Raw genomic sequence first — 12,243 nt, 5'->3', positions numbered from 1 at the left:
AAGCACTTTTAATTTTTAGTCTCAACAAACTATCATCGTGGATGGGCTAAGCACCCTCAGTTTATTTATCCTAGTAGACTATTGTCTTGGATGGGCTAAGCAACCTCAAAATCGCCATGGATGGGCTAAACACTCTTTATTTTAGCCTGGTGAACTATTGCTGTGAATGTGCTAAATACTTTTAGTTTATTTAGCCTGACAGACTATCACCGTAGATGAGCTAAGCAACTTTTATTTTAGCCTTGTGGACTATTGCCATTGATGGGCTAAGCACCATTTATTTTATTTAGCCTGACAGACTATCGCCATAGATGGGTTAAGCACCTTTTGTTTTAGCCTGGTGAATAATCGTCGTGAATGGGCTAAGCACCCTTTGTTTTTATCTACAAAAAAAAAATGTTTTGTACAAATATTTTTGTGAAGATAATTCCATATAATTTATGTTGTGAATTTGCTTAATAGTTTCATCAAATAATATGATATATAAAATGTACATTGCACATCTAAAAACTAACAAATGGATGGCAAATTTGTAATAATAGATTGATGGCACTATAAAATGCAATATCACAATGTCCACTTGTCCATCGATTACACATAACGTAAGAAAAACCATCAAAACTGTAAATAATTTGATTCTTATGTTCATTTTTTTTAAATGTCAAATTTTTGTAAAATAAAATATGAAAATATCACCTAAAGCACATGGGTTATGTATAGGCAAGTAATAGCAAAAAAGAAAAAATGATGTAATGATAAAGTATTTATACTTACTACAAGAAGAATGTCATTGATTGATTGTCCAATAAAATATAAAACTCTTTGGTAAATTTAAAATAAAACTTATGTGACTGTAAATAAATTTTTTAAATCGTACCTTAAATAATTATAGAAATTTTTAGAGCATGATAAAAAAATTTTGGCTGGATTGTTGCAAATCAGAAGCTATCCTTTCACTTGGTTCATCTCCTATTTTGAGTTTAGAATATAAAGAATATATCTTGTGCCGTTCCCCATAGACAATGCCACTGTTGCGATCCATAGAAATTCATTTTGAATTTAGACCTACAAAACAGAAAATAAATAGGTTAGAGGTCCATCAGGTATGGATCTGATGAGAACACTCCGACTTTTAAGTTAGAGCTAATATAAGAGAATAGTCCGACTTTTAAGTTAGAGCTAATATAAGAGAATAGTATATTATATTGATTAGAGAGAAAAAAAATACACCTTCATAGATGATCTGATCTCATTATATAAGACATAAACTATAATTGATTATGATGAGTCAATTATAATTATATAGATATTATTAGTTAAAATAATTATAATATTATATTTTTATTTTCTCACCGATATTACTTTCTTTTTTTATTGGGTGGTTGAACCAACCAAACATAAGTAAATTTATATTTATCGGGTCAAATATCTATATATATATATATATATATATATATATATATATATATATTGGGATTCACGTAGAGATCTCATTTTTTTCCTTTTTCTTGTCTGAGCGTGGGAGAGAGAGATAGAATTTCATTTAGAGATCCCGTTTTGATGATTCAGGTGGATCGAAGATCGAAGGAAAAGCTCTGATGATCTGGGTTTTGGTGGAAAATTTGTAATTTGATTCATGTATAGCATTTGGATCTGATAGGTGATAGATAGATTGTTGGGTTATTGAACAAAGGAAAAAAAATGGGGATAGATTACTATAATATATTGAAAGTGAACAAGAATGCCACGGATGATGATCTAAAGAAGTCGTATAGGAGATTGGCAATGAAATGGCATCCTGATAAAAATCCCACCAACAAGAAAGAGGCTGAAGCCAAATTCAAGCAGATCTCTGAGGCTTACGAGGCATGTTTTTCTTTTCCCCTAATTTTACTTCCTCTACCAGGTTCTCAATTCTTTATCTGTTTTATTTTTTTCAATCTTTTCTTCCATTATCTGGAATGTAAATTTAAGATTTCATTCTCCTGGTTGGCTGGCTGAGAAATGGGGAAGAATCATATCTATATAATATATGTATTTCGGGCTTTGTACAATATCCATTTCTTGTTCTTCCCTGTAGTTCTTATTGGAAATACACTAAAACATAAAAGAATTGATATAGAAAAAGTCAGTGATTCTATGCTCTTGGAAAATTTAACATAATGGGGAGAAGAAACCTCTTTTATCCTCCGTTTCATTGTTGACCAAGTGAAGATTAAAAGCATTGCTTTTGTTAATGCGAATTTACACTGAATTCCCTCTTCAGTGATTATGCAATGTTTGTTTGAGATATGAAAGGCAGTTAATTTTCATACATTTATATTGCCTGGTGTCCTGATGCATTTTTAATTCAGGTCCTAAGTGACCCGCAAAAGAGAGCAATTTATGATCAGTATGGTGAAGAAGGGCTGAAAGACATGCCACCCCCTGGCAGTGGTGGATTCCCATTTGGAAATGGTAGTGGCACTGGGTCGAGTGGTTTCAATCCTAGAAATGCAGAGGATATATTTGCAGAATTCTTTGGCAGCAGTCCTTTTGGATTTGGATCATCAGGACCTGGAAGGTCCATGAGGTTCCAGCCAGATGGAGGAATGTTTGGGGGATTTGGTGGGAGCGAAAATCTATTTCGGACTTACAGTGAGGGGACTGTGCCAAGGAAGCCACCACCAGTAGAGAGTAAATTGCCTTGCAGTCTTGAGGAACTATACTCTGGATCAACAAGGAAAATGAAGATTTCTAGAACTGTAGTTGATGGCCATGGGTATGTTACTCCCCATCTTTCTCTTCTTATACCATTTTTGATCTTTTATAAAAATTAATCTTTCAACAAAAATCCTGGTAGAGTATACTGTTCATTACATGCTAGATAGATGTAGATACTATAGTGAATGTATGACTTATCCTAAACAACTTGAGCATAGTGCTTTTGCTCATTATTTTACATGAAACTTGTCTCTATAATTGTTAATATAAAAAACTTCTTCCATGTTTTTCCTCATCCATCATATTAATAGTTGATCAGTTTGTTCTATATGTTTTTCTCTATGGATTCCCAACTTCCTGATTGATGAGCATTCTTTCCACTCTTGCTACTTTGTCCTTGCACATATTGAGAATGTAGCATTCTGCTTATGGAAGCATTATGCTGCATTTTGACACTAATATTCATGAATTCCCCTTTTCTTTTTTGCTTATGATTTGAAAACTCGCTCATGACCTACCCACTATTATAATATATATTAGTTGTGACATCTTTGCATATTAGAACTTGAAGTGCCAATTTCTTGTACTGATTTCATTAAACTGAAATAAACAGGCGGCAAGTGCAAGAAACAGAGATTCTAACCATTGATGTGAAGCCAGGGTGGAAAAAGGGAACAAAGATTACTTTCCCAGATAAAGGAAATGAACAGTTGAATCAGCTTCCAGCGGACCTCGTGTTCGTCATTGATGAGAAACCCCACAGTACCTACAAGAGAGATGGCAATGACCTCATTATAAACCAAAGGGTGTCATTAGCAGAAGCACTTGGAGGTACAACAGTAAATCTCACTACACTTGATGGCCGTAACCTATCGATTCCAGTACATGATATAGTTAGCCCTGGTTATGAGCTTCTTGTTGCCAGGGAAGGTATGCCAATCGCTAAAGAGCCAGGTAATAGGGGCAGTTTAAGGGTCAAATTTGAAGTGAAGTTCCCAATAAGATTGACACCAGAGCAACGAGCAGGACTCAAGCGAACCTTGGGAGTTGAAGATTGATAGAACTGTTATATATATAAGCCTTTAGTTTGAGCTAGCATATTAATTTCCCTTGTATTTTTATACACCCTTTAGGTTCTCAATACAGCAACTAGAGTACAATTAAATTATGCTTTTTGTGAGGCATTTTTTAGGGAAGGGTTTGCCGATGTCGAATGTATCATTATGTTTTCCCCTATTGTTAGATAATTTTTTACCAGGTTGTTATTTTCATTGCTTCTTGCCAAGGAACACGTTCGCTAAAAATGCTTGTCTTATTCTTTTTCTCTTCTGAACTATTTCTCTCAGCCTAATGCAAGTGTAAAGCTTTTCTCTTACTGTAATTGAATGAAAAAAAGGACAACTGAGTTCATCGTTAAACAGTTAGAAGCTTTGCATACATGTTAGGACTTCTTGCCTCTATCCACAGCCTTCAGGTGAATTAATTTTGCTTATTTCTGACTGAGCTCACTTCTCCGAAGTAAAAAGTACTAAATAATGCACCATTAGCAGCCTTAAACCACAACTCCAAAATAATTCTTTACAAGTGCAAGTTTACAACATTTATTTTCATCGTGCACAAAAATGGCTCTTTGTATTTTGCTTCCCACTCGCTTTGACAGCCCATTTTCATACACACTTTTGCAACCTAAAAACGCTACAGAATTAACTTAAATATGCAAAAAACAAATACAAAAAACGACCTAACATTTACAATACAAAAAAGATTTCAAAACCCACTACTTTTGGGAGCATCTCTACGCCAGGCCGTGCCATGCTGCCCAGCTTCAAGTCCAGATGGCGCTCCATTAGACTGATAGGCAGCATTAACATGGTTACTAGGAACTGTCCAAGCGCCCTGCTGCCACGACCGGGTAGTGTTTTGCTGACCATGCATCACATTCATTGGGGTTTGCAAAGGCATGGCTTGCGGAGCAATTTGAGGACGTGGCGTCTGCGGCACCATATGAGAACGTAACATCAGCTGTTGCATGCCATGCACCTGCACTGGCTGTAGCTGTGGAATCTGTGTTTTGTTGTCTTCAGGGTGCCACTCAGGCATGTCATCGTCATCATCGTTCCATGGTTGCATTGCAACCCCAATACTTCTATTATTCTGCCAATTCCCTAGAGAGGCACTAGTTTGTCCATATCTTTGCACAAGCTGCCTCATTTGATCTACAGGTCGAGATGGTTTTGGCGAATGTAATTGATAGGGAGGCATCCCTTGCCCCCGAGTAACACTATGGGTGGAAAACTGTGGCCCTGAAGCAACAGAGCCACGTGAAAAATTAAACTCAGGTAAGTCATCGTCATCCCGAGTGGCCGGTGGGCCAAACCCAGGAGGCACATCATCATCGTCATCCTCATCAGATTGAGGTTTAGTACAGGCAGGAATCCCAACACGGGGTAAGGCTTGTTTAGGCGCGACATTCACATTGACATTAGCATCCTTTTCTTGTCTTCTAGAAAAGGAGTGATGCTTTTTTGAATTGTGTTTATGTTGTGACGCCCAGTTGGGTGATACTGTTGACGTTATTTGAGGTTTTCTCCATACAATAACACCAATTAAACCATTATCGATAGCATTAAGGGTATCAACTTGGCCCTTTGGGAGGACCTCGGCGAGCATTTCACTAGTCTTTGACTGAGGTGGGCAGAAATACAGTTCCACTCCAGGGGCAGGCTCAGCTAAACCCACCCTCCCATCCATGACGTACGAATCAGCCACCTGCAGCAGCAGACATTTCAGATTCCACTAACAATTTCAAGGAAAATGACAGGCCACCAAAAGTGATCACAAGTGTACATATATAATATATATATATATAGAGAGAGAGAGAGAGAGAGAGAGAGAGAGAGAGAGAGAGAGAGAGAGTCTACCTCACTGAGACCTGCACGCTCACTTTCCGTAGACCCGTCCTTGCAAACAAAGTGCAGAGCCTGCAAAACAAGCATCCATCAACACACTGATACAAGAGAATTGAAGTAATGATGCCACAAACAAGATTGCTTATAGCAAATAATGGGAAAAGGATGTACTAACTGACCAATGAATTCTATTAAAATCTGTATTACACCTGGCTATGTAAAAACTTACAAAATAAAATATGCTATTTTTTCAATAAAGCCTCGTAATTATATATGCTTCTCTGGGAAACATCTCCTATTTTTGTAAGGGCTTCCGTTAAAGTAACTCTTTCAGATTGATTGAGATCTTAAGATAAATTTCCATCAATCAATTATCTAAATTCAGCTAAGAAGCAACAGATAATTAGTTCCTGTTCATTTTCATCCAGTAGAAACGTTATCGCAATAAACCTTAGATTTAATTACACAAAATGTACTATTAAATAGCCTCAAGCACAGCCTATTTTTTGTGACCAAGTCCTTTTTTTTTTTTTTTTTTTTTTGCTTGGTAACCAACAATGTCTTGCATATCACAGATCCAGAAGATGAATTCTGATTTTTATGGGACGTGACAAATTTTCCTTCAACCTTAAAACAGGGTTTATTTCTCTTGCAAAAATAAATATCATTTTCCTTTGATGTGACCCCTGATTTAAGTTTCTCTCTTGCAAAGCATTCATACAAACTCTCATTATCCTAACACAAATGTCACTGGCCATGGTTGGAAACACCCCATGCTGATACTGCACCGATAGCAAACTAAGGTCAATACAAAGGGATATAATATCCCTCTTTTGGGGGCAGTAGTAACATAACCAAAATTTAGTACAACGAAAATAAACTTGAGATACCATAACAGCACGACTTCGGGACATCGGCAGCTCTTGGAGGAACTTCTCAAATGCATCCATTCTCACCCTCCCCTTAATCTCAATAAAGCCAGACCAATCTTTTGCAGAAGTTTTTTCACCACTACAAAATAAATAAATAAATAATAAAAAGTCAGATCCACATAATTCAATGACAACTACAAAACACAGAAGCCCTCCCAAAAACAACTTAAGATTTACAAACACTGGTTAATTTAACCAGCATAATGAAACTGTAAACGCTTCAATCCTATATGCGGATTTAAAAACTAGTTCAGAAAAAATAACACGCCAAGAGAAGACAACTATTAGTAGCATGTGGAACAACTTCATCATATGATGCTGGTGTTGTGAAACTCACCTTCTAAAAATGCCAATAACTGAGGCCGTGGATGAAATATTCAGCTGAAGTAAGCCTTCCCAAACACGTTCACCCTTGGGCATGGCAAGAGGAGGTGCCACGTTTGATTTCACATGATTGTCGGTGGATTTATCATCAGCATCCAATTTTGTGTTCTTCACATCCATAACATCAGGTTTACCGGAGGTAGTGTCACGTGAATCTCTTGGAGTTGCATCAGGAGACTTGGATTCCAAGCTGACTTGTGAATCACCCTTGTCAGAGGCAGGTGTCATTTTTCCATTATCCACAGGTAAATTTTCAAATGGTGGCTCTGAATTAAGGGACTCCATGAACTCATCAAGGGAAACAATTGGAGGAAGAAATTCTGCATCTTTAAGTTCATCATCCACCATAAGCCCTTGCATCAAGTCACTCCCTTCACTAGAAGGTATCATGAGAACATTCCGGTCCTCTGAACTATTTTTTTCACTAGCAGCATTTACTTTATCTTTCTTTTGATCAGGTTTAGAGGGCGAAGAGACTTCCTTCTCCTTTAGTTTGGGTCGTGTACGAGCAAGTGAACTTGCCCCAATGGCAACCTCCACAGAGACACTATCCTGGGGTTCAACTTCTACTTGGAACTCGCCCTTGTGTGTTTTCTTCACCAAACGTCTCATGTCAACATCTGAATCAGGCAATACCACCATTTGAGCAAGCTCCTCAGCTTTTGCTATCCGCCATTGAGAAAGCTCCTTAGATGCAAGCTCCTCTGCAGTCATAGAGCAAAGTCTCTCAGGGGGAATTTCTCCTGACATAACTCTCTCTCTCAATTCAGGATTATTACGATCCTTCAAATTGAATAATAGAGACCTGCCCTTCTCCTTATACTTCTTGTTTACTCCACCAAATAATTTGTAGAGTTCTGCTTCGATTTTAGTAGCCAAAATTTGGGGTGATGGAGCTGCTTGTCCTTCACTGTCCATGCAGAGAACCTCTGGATTTGTCTGTTTCTGGGCAGTTCCAACGTCCTTTTTAAATTCCATCTTCACAGGTTCCAACACCCAGGATAGCCCATTTCCCTGTAAAAGTTCATCTTTGACAAAAAAACTGTCACTAAATGAAGCATCCTCATCACGTGAACAAATAGTTGACTGACTGTCATGGCCATCATTTTTTGAGGTCTGCATAGAATCAACAGTATTATTAGAAGAAATTTCTTGAGATATATATTGAACAGCACTACACTGTTGGGCTAAAGGATCCATCTTGGTGGGCAAAGATCCCCTGCATTCTTCAGACACATCAGCAGTTCCAGAAGTTTGTTCAGAAGGTTGGGAATTTTCCTGTATTGGTCCTGCAGTAGCAGCCTCATTTTTATCCTTCTTCTGAGAAACCAAAGCTAGTGCAGTTGCTAATGACTCTCTTAGCTTAGATCTTACAGATTCAGATGACTCATTTTGAACCTTTGGAGATGGTTGTCCACTATAATTTCTCTGAATTGATGACTGCTGCAGACCAGCTTTGCTAGAAGTTGATCTCTTAGATGGTGCTTGCGAACGCTGAGAACCAGAAGTGTTAGAATTGGACTGCAATTGCATATGCACTGGTAACTTATTTGGTACAGACATTTGCTGCAACCATGGCCTATGCTCCATTTGTGCAGCCCGCTTGTTAGGCATTGACAACTTCTGCAATCCAGGATTGTTGAATATGGGTTCGATAGGTGCCTTTCGCTTACTCAACATTGACGGCTGCTGGGATCCCACATTGTTCAACAGGGTTTCCATCTCTCCCAGTTGCTTGCTAGGTAACAAGAACTGTTCTGATGCCAGATTGTATGCCTGTGGATCCATCTGTCCCACTTGCATGTTTGATCCTGATAATTTCTGCAAAACATTATTATTAGGCATAGTTTCAAATGGCTGTGCTTGGTTGCTTGACACTGATATATGTTGTGATTGCGCATCAGTGGGACCTGGCCCCATCATTCCCATCTGCATATTTGGCATTGACATCTGCTGAAATGCAGGACCATTGATCCCTTGTCCAATTATTCCCATTTGTATTGATGAGTGTAAATTGTTTGAAATGGGTTCCAGCTGACCCATTTGGATGCCCTGCATCGGCAATTGCTGTGATACAAGATTGTTGGACATGCTAGACTAACACCATAACACATGCGCACTTCACTACTGCAATACAAAACAACATAACATTAGTATGACAAAAATCAAGATGAATGTCCTCAAGCTGCTAAAGAGCTACTCAAATAATCAACAAAGTGGTTTTCAAACAACCATGAACAAGATCTCTTAAGAGACATAAATGAATATCACCTATATCCACTTTTTTTTTTCCAGGTTAAATTTAAGGCAGGATAGTCCCTCAGCTTAAAAATGTAACATAGAACTCCCTCAACTTTTAAATTTTGCCCAATAAATTCCCTCCGATCTCCAATCATTGATTTCCCAATTAAATGCTGACATGGACAAATCCAACATGACATTTAATCAGCATTTCTCTCTCCTCTCTCATGCTACGTATGACAAGAATATCCTTCACTATTGTCCTCAACTTTGTCATTCATAATACTATTATCCTTCAGTTTTATCATTTGTAACACCATTATCCCACAACTTTACATCAATAACACTATTATTGTTTAAAACCATGATCCGATTTAATATAGATATACCATTTCTAGAATTTTTAATCTTAATTTGTCTATTGAGCAATATAATTTTTTTAATATTTTTAAACCATAGTTAATAGATTTAACTTTTTTACATTTGTTATTATAAATAGCTTATTGTTAAAAAAAAATAAAGAAACTATTAAAACCGAAAAATCGATTATTAGAGGTCAAATAAATTTTACAATACAAAATTTAAAAGTAGGAGTTTCATGTTACATATTTAAGTTACATATTTAAGTTGAAGGACTATTATATTACCATCTCATAAGTTCAGGGACAATTATTAAAATTTATCCTCATTTTTCACTTCCAACCATAAAGATATGATCAACTTAGATATTTAACTTGCTGCAACAGAATCACAGCCAATATACAACATATTTATATCATTCAAAGACTTCTTCTATTGATCTCAAGCCTATTCTAGATATACAACTACTTTCTTGATGAAAGTATTAGTTTTATATCATTATCGTCCCTCAAGAATTGACTAGAAATATTGCCATTGCAGTTTTCATCAAAACAAAGACATTGTTCTTTATTTTGAGTGGTCAATTATTGACAAAACTAAAGAAATTTTTATAAATCAATAAACAACTTTTTATCCAGCGCATTGCCCAACAAAAGCACTAGTTTTAGAATGGAATTCATGATCTATGTTAGGCATTATAGAAGACCAATTTTCTTTGTAGGATTATTTCCTCAGCTTTACACGCCTTCATGCACTTCTATTTATAATAAGTAAATATAATTTAACTACAGCTAACCGCACGACCTTACGTCGTAGATAAAGATTGCAGTATAAAAGCAAAGATTTGAATTTTTCAGATAAAAAAATTGTGAACAATAGCTAGTTCCTTGAACTGCTTTTAGATGACAGTTACTAGGGTAACGTTGCAAACCGGAACCCTCTAGCATCTGCATTTTTCCTGATTTACCAGTCCCATTGTTTTACAAAGCACATATAAAAAAATAAGCACGCAATTACTACACATCTGGTTCGTTAACAGAATTCTTACTATACTTCTGTTTGTGTCATCATAATATCGGTAGACTAGTTAATACAATACAACACGAACTCATACATTTCCATTAGTTATACATGATAATGATGCATAGGCAGGGGGGACTACAAAAATGATAGAATATAAAGACATTCACTAATAAACTCCTTGAGATACATATTAATAAAAAATGGAAAGCCATCACTTGATAAATTTTCCATCTAAGCTGGGTTCCAGTAAGGTCTTCTTGTAACAGTCCTAAACTTCAGCATTTTGCATGAAGTGGCTGCTTTCAAGACTTCACCCACACTTAGGTTTGGCATCCCAATGTTTCACCACTGACCAGAAAATTGCTCCAATACTCACACAAATAAATAAAAGAAAAATAGCTTATATATTTAAGGACGTGACTGATATGTTTATGATAACTTTGCTAGATGAAAATGTCACCAACTTCTAAGATTGTTGCAACTCATTCTGTTTCTACATAGCTCAAGAACACCAATGCAACTCCCAAGCACCATCTCACATGTGCCTAGTCCAGGCATAAGTTCACAAAATAAAATCATAACTAAAATTCATTTAAAAATTTATGCATTTGAAATTACGGGAAACTGTTCTTTCCCCCATAGCAAACATCATTACGCACCAATGTACTGCACAGAATTATAAGATGATCCAATGAATTATTAATAATATATTTCTTCACCTCTTTCTTTTATGCAAAATTATAAAATAAAAACCAATCACATACACAAGTGCTTCAACTCAGAACCATATAGCAAACAAGAGAAGGAATGATATAGACCTCATCAATAGCATATTAAGCATGAAAATGTAAACCATTCAGAGCATTCATATTGCTACAACATGTCATCAAAATACTGAATGTAAATAAGCAATTAAGATTGCATCTGAAAAACCAAAATCAATGAGTTCAAAAGCAAAAACACTGTTCAGTAAACTTAATATAATAGAAATGAGTAACAACATGATAAAAAATGGATTTTCAGATGAAAACAGCCAGTAACGTGAACTACCTTCCAAAAAAAATCAACTTTAGCTACAATATCCAACAGGATACTTCAATTTCACACAATAAAAAAGCAGTTACATGATTTCAATTAGCCCTTCCCAGACTCAAAACAAGAAGACAAAAGTATCCCATTAATAATAAATAACCAACTAATAATTATCAGTCGTAAAAATCATAAAATTCAAGAACCCAACTACGCAGGCAGCTCAATTTACTCACACATACGCGAAAACATGAAATCAAGTCTCACCAATCGAATCAACGTCACTAATAAAAACACAAACTGAATGTTTCAGAATCATCACAACAGTATCAACAAACCAACTAGTAGCACTCCCAAATTAAGGAGCACTGATTAGAATCTGAGAAGCACAAAACCCAGACAAGCAATCATGGAGGCACCAAATTAAAAAACATGGCTCTAGAAAAAAATCGATTCAACGACAAACCTATTATTTGGCCTAGGGTGAGGCGGTGGAGACCGGTAAATGACCGGAGATACGCCGGAGATAAAGTTGAATAGCAAGTGTGAATAGAAACAGAGTCGGGAACGGAAATTCGTATGCTATTTTGGTTTGTGATAAACAAACCCTAGAAAGGTAAACTAAGGATAAATATATAAAGCACAGCGCAAGACTTGTGTAC

At 36.4% G+C, this 12,243-nt stretch overlaps 2 protein-coding genes across 2 annotated transcripts; one reads left to right on the top strand and one right to left on the bottom strand.

Moving 5' to 3' along the window:
• Positions 1-1,493: 1,493 nt before the first annotated feature.
• Positions 1,494-4,032, top strand: LOC110668832 (uncharacterized). The gene is made up of 3 exons (XM_021830212.2): positions 1,494-1,866; positions 2,355-2,761; positions 3,317-4,032. The coding sequence occupies exons 1-3, from the start codon at positions 1,702-1,704 to the stop codon at positions 3,759-3,761; spliced, it is 1,017 nt and encodes a 338-aa protein (XP_021685904.2). The 5' UTR covers positions 1,494-1,701; the 3' UTR covers positions 3,762-4,032.
• Positions 4,033-4,255: 223 nt separating this feature from the next.
• Positions 4,256-12,198, bottom strand: LOC110668833 (uncharacterized). Its single transcript, XM_021830213.2, has 5 exons — positions 12,048-12,198; positions 6,882-9,055; positions 6,503-6,623; positions 5,625-5,684; positions 4,256-5,472 (listed from the first exon to the last, which is right to left on the bottom strand). Exons 2-5 carry the CDS (start codon positions 9,017-9,019, stop codon positions 4,471-4,473), a joined length of 3,321 nt encoding a protein of 1,106 aa, XP_021685905.2. The 5' UTR covers positions 9,020-9,055; positions 12,048-12,198; the 3' UTR covers positions 4,256-4,470.
• Positions 12,199-12,243: the final 45 nt, after the last annotated feature.

Source organism: Hevea brasiliensis, chromosome 4, assembly GCF_030052815.1.
Source record: "Hevea brasiliensis isolate MT/VB/25A 57/8 chromosome 4, ASM3005281v1, whole genome shotgun sequence".
NCBI classification, from domain to species: domain Eukaryota; kingdom Viridiplantae; phylum Streptophyta; class Magnoliopsida; order Malpighiales; family Euphorbiaceae; genus Hevea; species Hevea brasiliensis.
The sequence above is the reverse complement of the archived record's forward strand: the minus strand, read 5'-3'. Positions and strand labels throughout refer to the sequence as shown.

Coding starts and splice junctions, on each gene's coding strand:
- LOC110668832 (XM_021830212.2), top strand. CDS start 1,702: ATGGGGATAGATTACTATAATATATTGAAAGTGAACAAGAATGCCACG. Junction 1,867..2,354: donor AGATCTCTGAGGCTTACGAG/GCATGTTTTTCT, acceptor TTTTTAATTCAG/GTCCTAAGTGACCCGCAAAA. Junction 2,762..3,316: donor ACTGTAGTTGATGGCCATGG/GTATGTTACTCC, acceptor TGAAATAAACAG/GCGGCAAGTGCAAGAAACAG.
- LOC110668833 (XM_021830213.2), bottom strand. CDS start 9,019: ATGTCCAACAATCTTGTATCACAGCAATTGCCGATGCAGGGCATCCAA. Junction 6,624..6,881: donor GTTATTGGCATTTTTAGAAG/GTGAGTTTCACA, acceptor TTTATTTTGTAG/TGGTGAAAAAACTTCTGCAA. Junction 5,473..5,624: donor AGCGTGCAGGTCTCAGTGAG/GTAGACTCTCTC, acceptor CTGCTGCTGCAG/GTGGCTGATTCGTACGTCAT.